Here is a 22,409-nt window from a genome sequence, read left to right as displayed (position 1 = left end):
CTGCATATCAGATATTCACATTACTATTCATAACAGCAGCAAAATGACAGTTATGAAGTAGCAATGAAAATAATTTTATGGTTGGGGGTCACCATAAAATGAGGAAGCATATTAAGGGGTCGTGGCATTAGGAAGGTTGAGAACCACTGCTCTATATGGTTCTCCCCCAGCTTACTTGTCCAAATGCATCCACCCCTATGTCCCACCCCACAATTTAAGATCATCCGGAGAGGCCCTCCTCTTGCTCCCGTCAACAGCACAAATGCGTCTGGTGGGGAAGAGAGGCAGGGCCTTCTCGGCTGTGATATTGTTTCTAGCGCCCACTTTTTGCTTGATATTCAAGCAATGCTTCTTGTAGGTCAGGGCATGGTCCAGGGAAACACCCAGGCATTTGGATGTGCTGCAATGCTTCAGTGGGATTCCTTCCCAGGTAATCTTCAGAGCTCGAGATGTTTGTCTGTTCTTAAGATGAAAAACGCACATGTCTGTGTTTTAGATGGATTAGGAATCAGCTGGTTTTCCCTGTAATAGGCAGTAAGAACACCTAAAGCTTTGGAGAGCTTCTGTTCAACCATTTCAAAACTCCCTGCTTGGGCAGTGATGGCACTATCATCAGCATAGATGAAACTCTCTGTCCCATCTCCCGCAATGTCTTATTAAAAAAAAAAACCTTTTCTCCACCCCCATAAATTCAATTTTTCCAGAAAAATTGCGAAAAAAAAGTGTGTGTAGAAACAAAAAGTCTCAGAAATCTTTCGTAAAGGTCTTCATGTTATATGGTTTGAATGGCATGCCATAGATATATTATTTATCATTGGAAAAGAACATATTCTACACACTTTTCATATTTTCTCACAAAAAAATGGCTTTGGGGAAAAAATCTTTTTTCCAAGCCGTCCCACTCTAGTCTCGATTCTATTATTTTAAATTTGTATGGAATCATTATAATTGAAATATTATATTATGGTAGGAGTGTGTGCATTAACAGATTAACTTATATCCCCTTCTCACTAATTTTTAAAATAATAATAATAATAATAATAATAATAATAATAATATACTTTATTTATATTCTACTCTATCTCTCCAAGGGGACTAAGAGTGGATTACAGGACACATATACAGAAAATCATTATACAATTAACAAGGACATACAGAGGTATAGGCTTTTCCCATCTCCGGCATCTGGAGGTTGTGCTCAACTCTGGCCACAAGGTGGTGATGTCGTTCTATTTTCTGTGGGGAGGAGCTTTTTGTTGCCCATAGACATCCTTTGATAGAATCGCCGGCATTACCTCCCTGCTAAAAGCGGTATCTACTCACATTACTATTTTCAATCCGCTACATGGGCAGAAGCTGGGCTGACGGTGGTAGCTCACCCCAACCTGCGCTTGGACTACCAACCTTTCGATTGGCAAGATTTTCTACAGTTGGTGGTTTAACCCACTATGCTAAAGCCCAGACTTATGAAGGACCTTCATGAAAATATTGACTTTTTTTTTGGTCATGTCAGGAGTGACTTGAGAAACTGCAAGTCGCTTCTGGTGTGAGAGAATTGGCCGTCTGCAAGGACGTTGCCCAGGGGACGCCCGGATGATCTGATGTTTTATCATCCTTGTGGGAGGCTTCTCTCGTGTCCCTGCATGAGGAGCTGGAGCTGGTAGAGGGAGCTCATCCGCCTCTCCCCGGATTCGAACCTGTGACCTGTCCTAAAATATTGACGTAATTATTTGATATAGTTTAGTGCCTTAGATCCTGAGTTAAGTCTTGGCAGGTCCGCAGGTACAAAAGGTTTTTAAAAGGGGGTCTGTGCAAAGAAAAGGTTGTGAACCACTGCTCTAGATTTCAATTCTCTCCCCTGAAAAAAACAAAAACATTTTTTCTAGGACTACATGACATGATGACTGACTGATTCCTCCCCATCACTATCTACCAAGCTATCTAGACAGAAACTTACACAACAAGAATGTAACTGTCCTGCATTCTTCTTTTCAATGTCTTTCTACATGAGATATATTTCACTTGCTCACCCAAAGGTCTGGTTATAATTTATGTGCTGAAAAGTCTGCACATTTATGCTTATCTTAGGTTCAAGGTCTGAACAGGCAAAAGAGGAACTGGGAGAGAAAAAATATGCTGTGGAGTATACTATGTGATGAGGAATCTCTCTGAGGAGTATTAGAGTGTAAACTTTGCTCATTTTCATGGCAAACATACTTCCTTCTCCTGGTGCATGCTCAAAGGGTCCAGATAAAATAAGATATAAGTGTGATTCAAGTTCTCCCACTTTTCAGAGAACTCATAGAATCATAGAGTTGGAAGAGACCTCATAGGCCATCCAGTCCAAACACTGCCAAAAAGCAGAATAATCATATTCAAAGCACCCCAGGCAGATGGCCATCCAGACTCTGTTTAAATGCCTCCAAAGAAGGAGCCTCCACCACACTCCGGGGCAGAGAGTTCCACTGCTGAACAGCATTCCCAGTTTAGAATTTCTTTGTAATGTTCAGGTGGAATCTCCTTTCCCGTAGTTTGAAGCCATTGATCTGTGTCTCCAGAGCAGCAGAAAACAAGCTTGCTCCCTCCTCCCTATGACTTCACATATTTATACATGGCCCTCATCATGTCTTCTCTCAGCCTTCTCTTCTTCAGGCTAAACATGCCCAGCTCTTTAAGCCGCTCCTCATAGCGCTTGTTCTCCAGACCCTTGATCATTATAGTCACCCTCCTCTGGACACGTTCCAGCTTGTCAATATCTCCCTTTAATTGCAGTGCCCAGAATTGGACATGGTGTGATTCCAGGTGTGGTCTGACCAAGGCAGAACAGAGAGGTAGCATGACTTCCCTGGATCTAGACACTAGACTCCTATTAATTCAGGCCAAAATCCCATTGGCTTTTTTAGCTGCCACATCACATTGTTGGCTCAACTTGGGATTAACTTCCCTTGAACTATGCCAGAATTATTTATTTTTTAAAAAATCTGGGCCTGCTTCTCAGAAAGTGCCTCTAGTTTAGACTAGATGTAATACTATTTTAAAATAAAATATAAATAAATCATCAGCACGAATTTTAAAGTAAAAATGTGCACAACAGAGGCTGGATGGTCATCTGCCTGGGATGCTTTGAATGTGACTATCCTGCTTCTTGGCAGGGTTTGGACTGGATGGCCCTAACCAACAGCCACCTTCAAATGTAGGCCCCTTCTACACTGCCATATAATCCAGGTTAACAAAGCAGATAATCCACATTTTCTGATTGGAACTGGATTATATGAGTCTACACTGCCATATAATCAATGCAGATAATCTGGATTTTATAAGGCATTGTAGAAGGGATAAGCCCTTCTGGAAGAAGTCCTTGGATCCAAGTGTACTGTATGTTTTGGTGATTTTTGCAAATTCTTGCTGACAAACTTGGGGATGTGCTTGGAAAACAATGAAACAGACAGAAAGTTATTAACGTAGCGGGTTTATGAATTATGCAACATAAAGTGGCACGGTGCCATGTTCCCAGTACTGTTCCATCATGGATAGAAACATGTCTTCAAACTGCACATACTTTGTTTCTGTGTAGGTTTTTTCTCCCTTGAATAAAACACAACTAGTACACAAGAGCTAGAAAAGTCAGCTGGGACAAAGTTTTCATATATGATTCATTAGGAAAAATTCACCTCTAGTCATAACCACATTTTAGGAGTCATCTTATGACAATAACTAAGGCAGCGAGTTTCCAGGAAAGGACAGGATGAGGGTATCTTTAATTTGTTTTTTCATAATACTGTGAACAAGATTTTATTTTTATTCTGCTCCTGGTTTGAAAGTGTTATTTCTTGTTTAATTGTGTCGTACTTTCTTTAAAAGTAGTTTTTAATCTCCAAAAACTTTGTTTTTGTGGCTGCCACAAACTAGGTTGAATTGATTGAGACTTGATGAGATATTCATTGAAAAAACTATAGCACAATATGCTTCAGGATGTCCTGCAAAAACAAAGTTTTTTTGCAGTCTAATAGACTTTTTCCATGTTTTATGATATAACCAATTAAAACATAATATTTATAACCCAGGAACAAAAACTGTGTTACATGGGGTCCTTCCACACCAGCATATAATCTACAATATCAAAGCAGATAATCCACATTATGTGCTTTGAACTGGATTATGTGAGTCTACACTGCCATATAATCTAGTTCAGAGCAGATAATCTGGATTTTATTAATCTGTGTAGAAGGGGCCATATTGGAATTTAAGCATACTAGCTTTCTATCTGCACATTTTATACTGACCGAGCTTCATGGTTCAGGGTATATTTCATCCTCAGTCATGGGACATGATATTTACAAATACAGTAGATATTGAACAATAGTGCACATCAAAAAATTACAGGGCGGGGGGGGGGGGGAGGAAAGCTTTTGATTGTGTAAATCTATAGATTGCACTTAAATAAATGGCTACACAAAAACATTTAATTCACATAATGTGCAAGCTGTTCTCTGGTCAAGAGGCCACTGTTAGAGTAGAATAATTGAATGTCAAAGTCAGGACTCTTCATCCCATTGTTATTCCAATTCCTTTGCATGGTTGTGAATGCACAGGAATTGAAGTTGACTTGATGGCAGTTAACAATACTCACGAAATCACGAAGTGTCGGACACAACTGAACAAATGAACAACAACAATACTCACTAGCTGCTAGTCCTATTTCATTGCCAATTTACCACAATGAATCTTTAAGCCTGTGCTAGTCTATGTACTAGTGTATCTACCTTTGATATTTTTATATCCTGGCTTTCAATCTTTTGAAGAACATTGACTTTTCATACATGAAATGAACACATTCAGTGTTAGAAAAGAAAGCCGTATGAATTTAGTAGCCCCAAAATCTAGATATTCCCCATATCTCTATGTATAGTTGTCACTATCCGTTTCTGCAGTTTTATTTATGTTGTGTCAAAAGCATTGCATAAACAAATAAGTATAAAAATGGTAAAATAAAGGGAGTGCAAGCAGAGAAATGGTTTTTGATCAAAAACAGACAACAACAACCACATTGCCTGTAGCTTTAAGCAATTCTTCCTCTGTGCACGAGGCATGGTATTGTGGGCAAACACACAGATGCGGAGTTGTTTGTTCTGCTCCACAGTCACACAAGGTGGAGGATTCTTCTAGGTAACGCCATTTTGCTAGGTTGTGTTTTGATCTGCCCACTCCACTTCTGAGTTTGTGCAAGGACTTCCACGTTGTCCATTCTTGGTTTTCCCCTGAAGGAAGACCCTCATTTGGGGGGGGGGGGCATCCAGGTGGAATTGCCTGGTTTTTCTTCCCAGAGGGATATTCTTGCTGTTGCTGGGTAACATTAAGAGAAGTGGTGGTTCTCATGCAACTTTTCCTTGATTTAAGTCTACTGGGAGGAGGCCGATAGCCATATAGTGGATGGCTTTCACAGTGTTCAATATTATTTCTCTCACAATTGGCAGCAACTTCCTGTCGCACATCAGTGGAGGCAGTGCCAACTAGCTTATAAAGTCTATCACCAAGTGTAGGTTTAAGAAATCCTGTGGTTATTCTACATGTCTCATTCAGTGCTATATTCACCTGCTTTGTGTGGGCAGATTTATGCCAGATGGGGCAATTGATGCTGTTTTAAAGTACGTATATTCCGGCATATAAGATGACTGGGCGTATAAGACAACCCCCAACTTTTCCAGTTAAAATATAGAGTTTGGGATATCCTCGCCGTATAAGACTACCCCTCTTCCAACACACACCAAATAAAAAAATTTAAAGCATGAGATTTGATTTCAATATGGTAACATTCCTATTAATGTACCTCCTTCTCTGCCTCTCAGATCTCGCTCATGCGCACATGCACCACTTCACAGCAGTCTTCAGGAGCGAGATCTGAGAGGCAGAGGAAGAGGTACGGTAATAGGATGCAAGGGCGGGCCAGACAGATAAGAGAGTTGTGTTTTTCTGGGCCCAGAGCCACTCTATCTCTTTTTTCCATACACCGGGAGCCCCGGACGCCTGCAGCTTGCTCCGCCCTTCACTTACACCTTCCTGGTGAGGTGCCCCTTCACCTCACCATTGGGGCCGCATTAAGTCCACGAATCCTGATGAATGGATTTTCTTCTGCCGTACTTGTACAGCATCACCCGAAAAGCCTTATCGGTGTGCTGCTGTAGAGTCTTTGAAGTTCAAGTCGAGTGCATATGTATAGCTCTTAGTTGCTCTTATTACTCTTTTCTCAGTGAAATCTTTATCCTTGTTACAGGTAGTCAGAGATATACTGCTGATTGGTCACCGACAGGCTTTTGCGTGGGTGGATGAGTGGTACGGTAAGTAATGTTTCCAAATGAATGCACATTATGCACCTAAGAAATGTCTAAGGCCGCACTCACTGTATGGCACACTTTTCTGTGTTCCACTTTTCTGTCCACTTTTCTGTGTTTTAGTTCCAGCCATGACTAGAGGATGATGCTTGTATTTCTTGCCTTCTGTAAAAAAAACTCGCTTGTCTCATTTATTTTCTTCATAGCCAAAGATGCACAGAGAATCGTTGTTGATCCATGTTAAAGAATATCGTTTAAACAATTCTGAATGTAACTCTGCTTTTTGGCAACTGAGAATGAATGCAAGACTTCATAGACATGGCTACAATCCTGCAGCAGTGCTTCACACATCATAATACCTGTGTACATGCTTCTTTACCACCTCAAGGTTTTAGAATTTCCTTTCTGACTCATGTTATGTTAAAATGAAACCAGTTTCAACATAAGAGAAAGATACAATTTTCGAATTGGTACCAAGCCATTGGGCCTTGAAATTGAAACCAGTTAGTACTTTGTGTTAAAACATTTCCATGGAAGGCTGAGCCTGGGATAAAACGGGATCAATCGAAATCTGTATATTGAATCCCTAACCTTGCAAACTCTTCCCAAAATCCAAAACATATTGTTATGTTATGTCTACCACTGGTCGCTCATTGCAACTTACATTAAGAGTAAGTTATCTGTGACTTGCATTAAGAGATAAGCAAAGAGAAGCCAGCATTTTGAAAAATAAATAAATAAATAAATAATATACTTTATTTATATTTTGCTTTATCTCCTTGGAGGGATTCAGAGCAGATTACAGAAACACATATAAGGCAAATATACAATGCCTTTTACACAATTACATACAATACACAGACAAGTTAAAGGTCTTCCCCCCTTTGTCATCTCTGGTGTCTGTGAGGCAATGCTTACCTCTGGCCATGGGGAGGTACTCTTGTTCCATTTTTCCATGCCGAGGACCCTGTTATCATAGACATCTCTGATCATGTTGCTGGCATGTTTTTAATATCTACACAGTGCACCCTTTTACCTCCCTGCTGATTTGGTACCTATTGATCTACTTGCATTTATTTATTTATTTATTTACATCATTTTTATCCCACCTATTTCAGCCTGAAGGTGACTCAGGGTGGCATACAGACCGGCAACAATTAGATGCCTTATAAGTATATGTATATCTGTTTAAACAATTAAATTCACATCATAAATACATATAAAAACCATAAAAGCTATAAAAACTAAAAAACTATTAAAAAAACCCAATGTCCTCCAGTCCAATTCCTCGTCTGTTTACATTGCCTTAGCTATTCCCAGGCATGTAGCCGGGGGGGGGGGGGGGGCTTGAGGGGCTTCAGCTCCCCCCCCCCCCCCCAAAATTCTCATGGTGGTTCGCGAAAAGGCCTTACTAGTGTAATATTTAAACTGTTATGTTTATTCATATCATGATCTGATCATCATAATATATCGCATATGCAAAAGGTTTGCTAGGGTAGACCCTCTTTCACTCAGACTCAGCCCCCCCCCCTGAAACAAACTCAGCCCCCCCCCCCCCCCCCCGAATCGAAATCCTGGCTATGGGCCTGGCTGTTCCGTGTTCGTATTACAATTTTGTGTTTATCTGGTCACGCTGAAGCTCCAAACGCATTGCATGCTTTCGAACTTCTAGGTTGGCAGAAGCCAGAGCTGACAGTCGAGAGCTCATCCTGACTCATGGCATTGAACTGCCAACCCTCCAGTCGATAGATATCCTGCAGCTAGTAGCTTAACCCGTTGCGGTACCACGGCCCCCCTTTAAAAAAGCAAAAAACTAACTTAAAATATCCAGTTGGTTCTGATGTAGTCCTCGAGATCAATGCATGCTTGGCAGTTATGGTAATCCTAGTGCTAATAATATTCTGACGATTGCAGGCTAATGGCAGACATTAATAACTTTAACATTTCCACACTGTACAATAAAGAGACAAGATTTTGTTTTATATTAGGAAAGTAAAAAAAAAGCAGTAAAATCTGTCCATTATGATAAATCTGGATGAATCAGTCACTGCCATTTCCCAAATGCCTAATTGTAGCTCAGGAACAATGGGTGGGTGGGAAGACAGTTAGATAAGATTCTGCCACCAGGAATGTAAAGTTATGCTCCATTAAATCTTCTGTGACCAACTCCTTATGCAACTACTGCAGGCATATGATGAGTGTGTTTCATATTGCTTCCTGAGTTATTGAACTGTCGGTCAGAAAATCCATCAGAAACCTTCTGCCACACTGGCTAGTAATAATAATTCAAGAAGAAGCCCCGTAAATGGAAGTATTGCTCCATAGTATATGAATTTCCCTGTTTTATAGCTTTATATTAAAATCTAGGAATGTTTTATACATTCAACATCTTCTGAAATTTCAAATCAAATCTGGCACAGGCTAGCACAGTCACAGAGAGCCGTCATGGTGTAAGGGTTTGAGCATTGGGCCACGACTCTTGAAACCAAGATTCTGTTCCCCTCGCACCCATGAAAAGGACTTGAAGGCACACAACAACAACAATTTCCAAATAATGTGCAGTTTCTTTTTCTATACTAAAGAAGCCTTGGTTGAAGCTAGCTGAACTGAAGGAAATACTTGTTCATTGGAGGAAATACTAGTAAAATGTAAGAATTCAAGCTAGAAAGAAAAAGGCTGGGTAGGTTACAAGACAATAAAAATAAAAATAGAATAACACAACAGAGGAAATCACCTTGTACTGCTGGGAAAAATTAACAGCTTCACTGAGTAAATTCAGAAGGGCTCGGACAATAGAGCTTAACATTTTTAATCTTCAAAGCACACTTGACACATTAATTGCTCTTGTGAAATAAGGATTATTATCTGAACTTTCCTGATGAAAAAAATTCAAGAAAATGATTAGGTTACTCTGTAGAAAAAAATAAGTCTTATTTATTTATTTATTTATTTGTTTGTTTGTTTGTTTATTTATTTATTTGTTTATTGTATTTCTCAGCCTTTCGGCAACTCAAGGCAGTTTACAGGATTTCCTCTTTCTCCTCCTGAGGTGGCAGGCAGATGTAGTAAGCAACAACCAGGAGACAGGTGTTTTTAAAAGCTCTTCCTCAGTCCCCTTCCTCCTCTTAGCAGGCTTGGGGGGGGGGGGTGGAGTAGCAGCAGGATTTCCTCCTTCTCCTTCTGAGGTGGCAGCCAGATGTAGTAAGCAACAGCCAGGAGACAGGTGTTTTTAAAGTCTCTTCCTCAGTCCCCTTCCTCCTCTTAGCAGGCTTGGGGGCGGGGGGAGTGTAGCAGCAGGATTTATTCCTTCTCCTCCTGAGGTGGCAGGCAGAAGTAGTAAGCAACAGCCAGGAGACAGGTGTTTTTAAAAAACTCTTCCTCAGTCCCCTTCCTCCTCTTAGCAGGCTTGGGGCGGGGGGGGGGGGGGGGAGCAGCAGGATTTCCTCCTTCTTCTGAGGTGGCAGGCAGATGTAGTAAGCAACAGCCAGGAGATAGGTGTTTTTAAAGTCTCTTTCTCAGTCCCCTTCTTCCTCTTAGCAGGCTTGGGGGAGGGGGGAGTAGCAGCAGGATTTCCTCCTTCTCCTCCTGAGGTGGCAGGCAGATGTAGTAAGCAACAGCCAGGAGACAGGTGTTTTTAAAGTCTCTTCCTCAGTCCCCTTCCTCCTCTTAGCTGGCTTGTGGGGAGGGGGGAAGCAGCAGGATTTCCTCCTCCTCCTGAGGTGGCAGGCAGATGTAGTATTGTTGTTGAAGGGAGGGGCTCCCAGTCGATGACCCAGGAGACATGGTGGAAATCTGTGATTGTGTTACAGACATGTCTGCATGTCCTTTTACCTTCCCGCCAAGGCGGTACCTCTTGTTCTACTCTCATTGCATGCTTTTGAACTGCTAGATTGGCAGGAGCTAGGACTGACAGTTGAGAACTGCCAACCTTCCAGCCAGCAACTTTCCTGCAGCTAGCAGTATATGCACTGATCCTTTAAAATCATGAGGACAAAGGAATTAAATGTAAGGTAATGGCTCTGCATAAATGCCTGAATGTCCAGGATATCAAGGCGGTTTGCTTTCACAATTCCCTGCCTCCATGTATAAAATTTATTAGTGTAGCAAAGGAATATAATGCCCATTCTAGCTAAGATAAACAGTGCTAGAATGAATTCATTGTATGCTATAAACCTCACATGTGAAAACCTCTTAGCAATAAGCTCACCCACTAAATCATTCTCTGCCCAAATCTGCCTCTTTCTCCTTCCTCTGCAATGTATCCTTATTAAAATGAATTAGGATTATTCCTGGAGTTCTTTCTCAAGACTGAAGAACTGTGTTACTAGATTACGCAATTCTTGCCTCAGTAAAACAGCCCAAGGCATGATTTTTTTCACAGCAATACATCAATGTACTGATTTTCTGACCACCTTGAACCCAGTCTGGAAGAAACGAGGGGCACATAAATAAATACAAATGTTGGTGAAATAGTGCTCCCATCATGCTACATTACTGCCTAGGACTGATGGAAATTGTAGTTCAAAACATCTGGCAAGCCCTAGTATATATACATTTCAATTAATTATCCATTGATATATTATTAATTTAATTTAATAAAATTGTAATTGATTTATATATGTGAAGTCAGAATTGATTGTTGTCCATCAACAATTGGGTAAAGAGCTGTAGCAGTACAAAAAGAAACATGAATTTCCTTAATGGGAAGTGCATCAATATTATACCCATATGTTGTCGAAGGCTTTCATGGCTGGATTCATTGGGTTGTTGTGCGTTTTCTGGGCTCCCAAGACAATACCCAGCCAGTCTTTGAAGCTGCAAGGCCATTAAATGCTGATCAAGCTGGCCCATTGCAACATTCACACTTTTCTCAAACAGACAAAAATTATTTCTCCCACCCTGGACATTCCACAGATATATAAACCTTACTTGTCCAGTTTGCAACAGACCCCACAACCTCTGAGGATGCCTGCCATAGATGTGGGCAAAATATCAGGAGAGAATGCTTCTAGAACATGGCCATACAGCCCGGAAAACTCACAACAACCCAACTATATTTATTTATTTATTTATTTGCAGCATTAATAGCATATTATAGGAAGCAAGGTGCAACTGTCATCCTGGCCCCTCTCTCTTCACTCTAGCCCAGAGCAGCAGTTGGTATACTATACCCGTAGTTTTGGAAAAGTGCACTCCATACTATACCCATGGTTTTGGAAGAAAGATGAACAAGAGAAATATCATAAAAGATATATATAAAGTCAGCTGCATTAGATCACTACTGACCAAAAGGTCATGAGTTCAAAGCCAGCCCAGGTCGGAGTGAGCTTCCGACCATTTTGTAGCTCGCTTTCGACCTTTGCAGCCCGAAAAACAGTTGCATCTGTCAAGTAGGGAATTTTGGTACTGCTTATGCGGGGAGGCTAATTTACGACATTATAAAAATCTCCAGCAAGCATACAAAGAATGAGGAAGTACTCCATCAGTGTCAGAAATGGCCAGTGAAGCGACAGCTCCCCTGGTGGCCAGAATCCTCTCATGAAGGTGGAATGTTAAATGGCCTCTGTGTGTCTGTCTATGGCATTGAATATTTGCCATGTATATGTACACTGTAACCCACCCTGAGCCCCCTCCGGGGTGAGAAAGGCGGAATATAAATACTATAAGCAAGTAAATAAATAAATAAATCTTGGCTACTTTGTGACCTAAATATTTGACAACACATAACATTAAAATGAAACAGTGTGCATAGATAATCCCAGGATTTTGACAGCTCTCTTTTTCTCCAGCATTTCCTTTAAAAAATGCAAGACAGTGTTGAGAACACGAGAATTTAGAGATGGATGTATCCTGATTTATTCACAAAGGTGTGTTAGAAGGAGACAGCTGCAATGTTTTGAATGATTACGTTAATGAGAGGCACTTTGGAGACGTTCCATTGTTAATGGGCTAGATCCATCTTGCGTGGACGAGAAGTGCATGCTATAATCTTAGCCAGAAATGTAAGAGCAGGGCATAAGAGGATATAATACTCCCTTACGGCGCACAGAACGATCTGAAGGCCCATCAGAGCCAGAGACCAAAAGCACCTTATACCCTCAGCCCTCATCTCTGTCAGAATGGGAATGAGAGAACAGCTCACCCAGACTAATAAAACATCTTCATAGACATATAATAAGAAAATGGTATATAGGAGGAAATTTTTACGCAACATTAATCATAGGGTGGGGAATGATAGTCCACCGGCCCTGTAAAAATGCACTCTCCACCCTACTAAACGTACATGAGTTTTGGTAAAGACTTGGTGGAGAACTCATAACAGTGTACAGCTCATCAGTTTTCCAACGTTTAATAATATGTTTTGGAGCTGTCATTGCCTGTGGGACTCACATTCAATTTGTAGTTTTATGTAGTTCTTTGCGCTGTACCCTGGCAGAGGAACCCAGGCCCCAGAAGAGCACTCAGAGCTTTTGCAATAGACGTGTGCAATGTAATTTGACTGTTGTAGGCATCTATTGAATAATGCCCATGAGTCAGCCCCGCTCCCACCCTTTCTTTCTTTTCTTTTTTTGGTATTGAAAGATTAAAAAGAAATCAACAGTAGCTTTAGCACATAAAGGAATGAATGCACATCCATACAAGAACACACAGAGCCTTTTCACAAGATATATTTGGGATTGTATTTTGGGTTCCTTCCAGTATTATGCAACTAGACCTCTGCTATTCCGATTGCACTTCCCAACACTTTCTTTCATGACCTTCCAGAGCAGATTGGCAAGAGAGGAGCCATTCCTCTGTCCATTCATGGCTGTCCTCTCAACTGCTGATCACTGTTCTATTTCACACTCATGCATAGGTTGGGTGGGTAGGGTTTTTTTGGTCGTGTCAGGAGCGACTTGAGAAACTGCAAGTCGCTTCTGGTGTGAGAGAATTGGCCATCTGCAAGGATGTTGCCCAGGGGACGCCCAGATGATTTAATGTTTTTATCATCCTTGTGGGAGGCTTCTCTCATGTCCCCGCATGAGGAGCTGGAGTTGGTAGAGGGAGCTCATCCGCCTCTCCCCGGATTCGAACCTGCGACCTGTCATTCTTCAGTCCTGCCGGCACAGTGGTTTAATCCACTGCGTCACCGGGGGCTCCGGGTGGGTAGGTAATAATAACAACAACAACAACAACACTTTATTTATATTCTGATCCATTTTCCCAAAGGGACTTTGGCCGGATTCCAAACATAAAAGGCAAACATTCAGTGCCTGAATACAACAACCATACATCCATACTAATAAAATTTATACAACCCAACATATAAATATAAATTATAACTTAGCAAACTAAAATTAAATAAAAAGCACAGCCTGTTGTAAAAGACATAAGACAAAACATCAAATATCAAATGGAAACAATTTCCCATTTCTTTGGGGCAAATTGATTAATAATTTCTCAAGATATCTATTGAGCTGGTGGGGTGAGCAGGGCATGGATACGGATGGTAACTATTAATCAGGGGTATAATGGTAGTTCGAGGGGCTGCTGATAAGTCTTTGGCTTTACCCAGAAAGAAATGAGATAGGAAGATGAAACTTTACATTTATTCCACATACTTTCCACTGATATCAACACATTTCTTACATCAATATTCCAAGTTCTGTAAGCCTTGCAAAAAGAAGGATTTTGGTTGTGCCTCAAACCAGTCATCCGTAGCAGCCATGGCATTAGAAATGGTGTGAAATTTGGTACCCTTGTGGTGTGTCTTCAAGTTTGGAAACAGATGATAGTCAGAGGGAGATAGATCTAGTGAATAAGGTGGGAGACCCACTTTGCAGAGAGGTTCTTCATGTTCAAATGTTCATGGATAATGATGCAAACAGGTTCATGAGAAATCCCCATGATGTCTGCTATTCCTTTAGCTGAAATTCGCTGCTAATCCAGCATGAGGTTGTGCAAAGCATTGACGATCGATGGAACAACAACTACTCTCGGTCATCCAGGACATTCCTCATCATTGGTGCTGAAGTGGCCCGTTTAAAATTTGGCAACCCAATTCTTAATTGTAGAATATGAAGGGCATTAATCCCCCAATGTTTGCGACATAGCACCATGAATATCCTTCGTGGACTTTCCATGTAGAAACAAGAATTTAATCACTCCTCTGTTCTCATTTGCTGTGAATATCGTCTTAGATTCTGCCATTTTGTTTTCCTGTGTGCCTAAATCACTGTTGCCACAAACACAAAATTTTGAAAACATATATTAGATACATAAGGCTTTCATGTGAAGTAACATTTGTTATCATAGAAACAAAACAAGAACACAAAGCCAAAGACTTATCAGCAGCCTCTCATATTACCAACTACTAATCCTCCTCTTCGTCAGCCAGTGAGCAAAGGTATGTCTTCAGTTTTTTGAAAGCAGGGAGGGAGAGGGCCATCTTTACCTCCTTAGGAAGGGAATTCCAGAGGTGGGGGGCAGCCACGGAGAAGGCCCTTTCTCTCGTTCTCACCAGCCATGCTTGGGACGGGGGTGGAACTGAGAGGAGGAACTCCTCCATTGACTGCAGTGTCCAGGCTGGTCTGTATAGGGAGATGCGGTTTGTCAAATAGTCTGTATCTAAGCTGGAACGCAGGGAAGACTGAGAGAAGGAAGATAGATGCTTTTGAACTGTAGTGCTGGAGGAAAGTTCTGACCGTGAGAAGATCCAACCAGTCCATACTTCAAGAAATAAAGCCTGACTGCTCATTGGAGGGAAGGATAGTAGAGGCCAAGATGAAGTACTTTGGCCACATCATGAGAAGAAAGGAAAGCTTAGAGAAGACAATGATGCTGGGGAAAATGGAAGGAAAAAGGAAGAGGGGCCGACCAAGGGCAGGATGGATGGATGGTATCCTTGAAGTGACTGGATTGACCTTGAAGGAGCTGGGATGGTGACGACCCTCAGGGAGCTCTGGCGTGGACTGGTCCATGAGGTCACGAAGAGTCGGAAACAACTGAACGAATGAACAACAACAAAGCTGGAACTAAGCTAGGTAGGTTAGAGAGAGAGAGAGATACACTGCAAATCTCTCTAACCGTCCTTTTCCAGAATGAAAACTGGGACCCATGTGGCCCAATTTGGCAAATGGTTACTAATGAAGACCACAAAAACTAAGACCACAGAAAAGACCACAGAAGCTAGATTTTAAGTGGATTTTTTCTCTAGTGTGATGAAGAGGTTGCACCGGTTTACTTTTGCTTGAGTCCACGAGATTCTGCCTCTTCCTCCCCTTTCCCTCCCATTGTGTTAATTGAGTGTAAACTACTTAGAACTCATTTTGCTAAAGTAAGCCAAGGGGAAGGTGGATAAATGGGCAGAGGAGAGAGAAATTGGGCAGGCGTTTTATAAGCTGCTGACGAAGTACGATGACAGGGGATTAATTGGGACTGTGCCTGCCAATTCGGAACAGTTTTAAGTGTATGAGCTCTCTATTCTCTGCATAATTGCCTTGTCATTACATGTACAGCCCTCCTTGAAGCAAACATATTTCATTTTTACGTTTGCAAATAAGGCAACAGATGTCCATTACCAGCGCGACCCCCAAAAGTCAGCTTTCCCTCACCCACACAATGGCAAATTTATTCTCAAGCAACTAAATAAGCAGGAGTGAGAGACTGGATGCTTGAGGCAACTTGGAAGCGAGGCAAAGTTGTCCCAGTGAAATAATTATGTAAACTTCCCCTTTGAGAAGCATGAGCACTGCAGTAGGTTTGTAGCCTTTCTTTGCGACAGCCAGCCTAGTCTTGCTATCACTTGACAATTACTTTAAATAATTCAGATGTGTAAATAATGTAATGTTTGTTGCAGTAGTAACAAAGAAAGGATTTTTTCAAATATATCCGAATTCAATCCTCACCTTTCCTCAATATATTTGTTATATGTTTAAGGTGCACACAGCAATTGATGGTATCAGACAAACTAAATGGAATATTATATAACAGCAGGATTTGGCTTACTCCATTTTTGTTGACCCAAGTGCTTTATCCCTTTCAATTCACACTAATCCCTGATGCTAAACTTGTTTACTCAAAAGTATTTCCATTCCGTGGGTCTTATTTCCAGGTAGATCTACTGTATGTGGGAATGAATGCACTCTTAATATGCAGTAACCTTTGCCGTACTATTTCATTATTAAAAATATAGAACTTGTATTTTGCTTGGCAAAAAATGCTTCTGATCATGCATTTTCCATTGCTTATAAGCTCCTTTGGTTTATGATGTAATGCTCCTTCATTCCAAGTGGTGAGGAGAAAAACACACTAAGATAGCATAATCCACATTTAATGTTAGTGGAAATATAAAATACTATAGTGGCACCATATTTTATATTGGGGTGATACCCTGTTCTGCTCAATTTTAGCCATGCTAGTTTAATAATAATAACACACTTTATTTATATTCTGTTCTGTTTCCCTGAGGGGACTCAGAGTGGCTTACGGTATACACATATATAAGCAAACATTCAATGCCTTTTATACAATAATAACAGTGACATATAATACAAACAAAGGCAAAAGTTTCCCTTCCATCTTCGGTGTCTGGAGGCAATGCTCAACTCTGGCCATGGGGAGGTGCTCTTGTTCTATTTTTCCATGTCAAGGAGCCTGTTGTCCATAGACTTTCCTGGTCGTGTTTGCTGGCATGGCTGCATGGGCGCCTTTTACCTGCCAGTCTACTCACATTGTAAGTTTTCGAACTGTTAGGTTGGCAGAAGCTAGGGCTGACAGCAGAAGCTCACCCCAACTCGCGGCTCCAAACTGCTGATGTTCCGATCAGCAAGTTTTTTGCAGCTAGCGGTTATCCCGCTGTGCTACTTCAGCCCCTTAGTGGAATATATGGGAATGTAAGAACACTTCTCCTTTTAAAGAGAACTGGTAACCTCTACATAGGGAAACTGCCTGTGTGTGCATGTTTCTGGAGATTTTGGAACATGCTGAAAGTACATGTGCCACACACATACCCAATCCCGTTTATTGGAGCTTGGTGGCATGTTGCATTATTGGATAGCCCAAGAGTGCAACTTTCAGATGTACCCATATATATATTTAAAATTTTAAAAATTTTGGAATAAAAGCAAAATTTAATTTTAAAAAAACATTATTTATTTATATCCCGGTTTATCTCTCCATATGGAGACTCAAAGCGGCTCACAATCAAAAACATTACAACTTGAAATATATAAATATACAATAATAAAACAGTAGATCTTATATTATTGTATATCATCAGTAGTAATTATATTTAATATATTAGTATTGCTATATTACAATATTATTATATATTATTATATTATATAATTATTATATATTATTATATTGTATAATTATAATATTATCAATATTATATGTATATACAATATATTATATTATTAGCATAGCACAATATTAATATTATATATTACTATACTGTACTATACTACTGGAGCCCCCGGTGGCGCAGTGGGTTAAAGCACTGAGCTGCTGAGCTTGTTGATCAAAAGGTCGCAGGTTCGATTCCGGGAAGCGGCGTGAGCTTCCGTTGTCAGCCCTAGCTTCTGCCAACCTAGCAGTTCGAAAACATGCAAATGTGAGTAGATCAATAGGTACCACTCCGGCGGGAAGGTAACGGCGCTCCATGCAGTCATGCCGGCCACATGACCTTGGAGGTGTCTACGGACAACGCTGGCTTTTCGGCTTAGAAATGGAGATGAGCACCACACCCCAGAGTCAGACATGACTGGACTTAATGTCAGGGGACAACCTTTACCTTTACCTTACTATACTACTGTACTGAAATATTATTAGTTATATTATATGTAATTTATACTATACAATTATTATATTATTATATATTATTATATTGTACTATATTATTATACCACAATACAGTATATCTAATGTGCTAGCAATATATTATACTATTAGTATTATATAATACATTGTACTATATGATAAGTTGTCGTATAATATAATATATTTCATCATTATTTTTATATATGATATATTATTATTATTACATTGCAATATATATACAGAAAATTTAATTAATCTGTTATTCACCATAATAACCTGCATATTTTCTGACTTGCCTACTTTCTAAAACCTGAGCTGTGTACTGTTAAAATAATAAATATATGCTGTTGTTATAAAGTATAATGTGTCATTAAACACAATAATGTAGACTTTCATTGGATTGTTTCTGATAAGGTAAGTACATTCTTGAGCTGTTCCTTAATCCTTCCTAATTTTTCCAGGAAATCTTCTAAAAGCATTTTAGAAGATGTTTGCTTCTAGCAAAGCACCCTGCACCCTCTTGCCTCGCTCACTTCACAAAAAATACCCCAGCTTCCAAGCATTCCTATACAATCTTTTCCTCCAAATTAACCATCTCATACCTTCCTTGGCTGGTTTAACTTAAACTGTCTTAACAAGTGATGTCCCCCAAAAGCTTCCTGCTTTATTGGCTTTTGCTAGAAAGATATTTTTCCCCAAAACCTTTGCCTTAAAAAAAATAAAGTCTAGAATGAATTAATAGAAATTCCCATCATCTTGAACTTTTTTCAGATATGACTATGGAGGATGTTCGAGAATATGAGAAAAGTATGCATGAACAAACGAACATAAAAGTTTGCAATCAACCTTCATCTCCTGTGGATGAAATAGACAGCCATGCCAAAGGAAGTGTATGTAGTGTCTTGAAAACTACAATCTCCTCTCTCTTAGCGCAAAGAAAAGACCACCACCCCCCCCCCCCCCACACACACACACACACACACAAAGTCAAATTGTGCACCATGAAAAGAGTAAACTTGGGGAAAATCCATTCTTCTTGTCTGGGGTCGATTGGGGGATTACTTGTGATGTCACAAAACCACTTGCTCCTCCCTTACAAAGCTTTTTTTCCCCATTGTTCAAAACATTGGTCGGTGCCTAGTGATTTGGTTTTTATTTTTGTAAAATAAGGCGAGGGACAAATACTGAGGCCCCTTCTACACTGCCATATAAAATCCAAATTGTCGGCTTTGAACCAAATTATAATACAGTGTAGACTCATATAATCCAGGTCAAAGCAAATAATGTGGATTATCTGCTTTGATAAACTGGATTATAAAACTGTGTAGATGGGGCCTCAGGTGGACTGACATAGCTGCTGCACATTTCAAATGGCAGCTATGATAAACTAAATGGGCATTTAATATGATGATTATTTTGGGCCCTTGTACTCCAACTTCAAAATGAATCAGAATAATGTGTCACAATTCCTGGTTGGTTGTTTTGTTGGAGTAGAGGTTGTAAAATTGGAGTATAGAGTTTTAAAAATACTCCTTCTGGATCTGCACTGCCCTGTATCCCAGGGCCCTTCCACACAGCCCTATATCCCAGAATATCAAGGCAGGAAATCCCACATTATCCGAGTGTGGACTCAGACATCCCAGGATCCTTCCACACAGCCCTATATCCCAGAATATCAAGCCAGAAAACCCCCACATTATTTGAGTGTGGACTCAGATAACCCAAATCAAAGCAGATATTGTGGGATTTTCAGTCTTGATATTCTGGAATATAGGGCTGTGTGGAAGGGCCCCCAGAATCCGATCCCAGATTATCTGCTTTGAACTGGATTAAATGAGTCTACATTGCCAGATAATCTGGGATAAGAAGGTAATCTGGGATAAGAAGAGAATCTGGGATAAGATCCTGGGCAATAGGCCAGTGTTGATCCAGCCTGAGGGCAATTCCGCACAGCCCTATATCCCAGAATATCGAAGCAGAAAATCCCACTGAGTGTGGACTCAGATAACCCAGATCAAAGCAGATATTGTGGAATTTTCTACCTTGATATTCTGGGATATAGGGCTGTGTGGAAGGGCCCCCAGAATTCAATCCCAGATTATCTGCTTTGAACTGGATTAAATGAGTCTACATTGCCAGATAATCTGGGATAAAAAGGTAATCTGGGATAAGAAGATAATCTGGGATCAGATCCTGGGCAAAGTGTAGATCCAGCCTGAGGGCCCTTCCACACAGCCCTATATCCCAGAATATCGAGGCAGAAAATCCCACAATATCTGCTTTGAACTGGGTTATCTGAGTCCATACTCAGATAATGTGGGATTCCCTGCCTTGATATAGGGCTGTGTGGAACGGCCCTGAGTTATCTCCCATAGAAGAACAAAACTGTGAGGCTAGAGTTAAGTGTGGTGCACCAAGGTAGCAGTTTGACATCTCATCTTGCTATGCCAGCTGGAACAGGATTGTACAAAAACTGTCCTAGTGCAGTCCTTTCCACCAAGGTCCATGCTGCAATGTACACTCTGACCCAGAATTGTTCTCCAGGAACAGACAGCACATAGTGACACTCCAGGTAAATTATGGCAGGTTTCAGAGCACAGTAAATCCTTGTCGGTTAGATCTCTGATGCAGCTCGGTGGTTACTTCAAATCCCTATAAGCATTCAGTTTGCACTAATCCGAAAGCAGATGGAAAAGAGGGGAGATGTTGCAAATATTGCACAGGGGAGAACAATGACACAAATGCTTTTTTTCTCAGTGGTCACGATCAGTGGGAATGCATGTAGAGCACAAATCTTTTTCATGTGGGACACAACAGAGCTCTCCAGCGCTACTTTAATTCAAAGTTTCCATTTCTAGACTACCCTGCTGCATCCAGTTCTGCAAGATCGTACAATATAGGGCAGAATAGTATTTAAGTGAATAAATATTCTAAGGAAAAGCGGGATTCTTTAAATGGAAACTTGGAAACTTTCCATCCATTCTCCTAGAGCAGTGGTTCTCAACCTTCCTAATGCCGCGACCCCTTAATACAGTTCCTCATGTTGTGGTGACCCCCAACCTTAAAATTATTTTCATTGCTTCTTCATAACTGTAATTTTGCTACTATTATGAATAGTAATGTAAATATCTGACATGCAGGGTGTATTTTCAGTCACTGGAAATCCCAGCAACTACAACTCCCAAATGACAAAATAAATCCCCCCCCCCCCCCCCCCCGCAATCCCACTAGTATTCAAATTTGGCAAAAAAAATACCCAATAAGACCAAATTTGAATACTGGTGGGGTTGCGGGGGGGGGGGGGGATTGATTTTGTCATTTGGGAGTTGTAGTTGCTGGAATTTATAGTTCACATACAATCAAAGAGCACTCAGAACTCCACTAACGATGGAATTGAACCAAACTTGGCACACAGAACTCCCATGACCAACCCAAAACACTGGAAGGGTTTGGTGGGCATTGACCTTGAGTTTTGGAGTTGTAGTTCACCTACATCCAGAGAGCACTGTGGACTCAAACAATGATGGATCTGGACCAACCTTGGCATGAATACTCTATATGCTCAAATGTGAACGCTGGTGGAGTTTGGGGAAAATAGACCTTGTCATTAGGGAGTTCCAGTCACTGGGAATTATAGTTCACCTACAATCAAAGAGCATTCTGAACCCCACCAATGATAGAATTGGGCCAAACTTCCCACACAGAACCCCCATGATCAACAGAACATACTATGTTTTCTGATGGTCTTTGGCATCCCCTCTGACACCCCCTTGTGACCCCTCCAGGGGTCCCGACCCCCAGGTTGAGAAACGCTGTCCTAGAGTGTTTTGTTGTCACTTAAGCCATTAGTGTGAAGTGACTGTGTACTCCACACAATGTTCCTGCTATGTCTGACTCTATGCCACTCTTTTCCCCAGAAAACATGTCAGGGCCCTTCCACACAGCCCGATATCCCAGAATATCAAGGCAGGAAAGCCCACATTATCTGAGTGTGGACGTAGATAACCCAGTTCAAAGCAGATATTGTAGGATTTTCTGCCTTGATATTCTGGGATATAGGGCTGTGGGGAAGGGCCCTGAGTGATTTCAAGCCATTAGACTAGATTGTCAAGCGACCCTTTTAAAATGTCGGTACTGTTTCCCTTTAGCAACTAAGGGCCTCATCACATGGAGAAAAAGCCCCATCCTAGGACGTTGCCGAGATGCAGCCAAGGTGGAGTCTGCCAGAGCCCATCACATGAAGCAGAGCTACTTCCATTTTTTTTAATTTACATTTGT

The 22,409-nt window shown here is 40.9% G+C and overlaps 1 protein-coding gene across 1 annotated transcript in view; it reads left to right on the top strand.

The window, feature by feature from the left end:
- The window catches only part of PITPNC1 (phosphatidylinositol transfer protein cytoplasmic 1), a 259,261-nt gene that overhangs the window by 222,697 nt on the left and 14,155 nt on the right, over positions 1–22,409 (top strand). Inside the window, exon 8 of the mRNA XM_060763096.2 lies at positions 6,272–6,335. Coding sequence (XP_060619079.2) covers positions 6,272–6,335 — 64 coding nt within the window. The remainder of the gene's footprint in view (positions 1–6,271; positions 6,336–22,409) is intronic.

This window comes from Anolis sagrei, chromosome 2 (assembly GCF_037176765.1).
Source record: "Anolis sagrei isolate rAnoSag1 chromosome 2, rAnoSag1.mat, whole genome shotgun sequence".
Classification (NCBI taxonomy): Eukaryota; Metazoa; Chordata; class Lepidosauria; order Squamata; family Dactyloidae; genus Anolis; species Anolis sagrei.
Note: the sequence above shows the minus strand (reverse complement) of the source record. Positions and strands in the feature narration are given on the sequence as shown.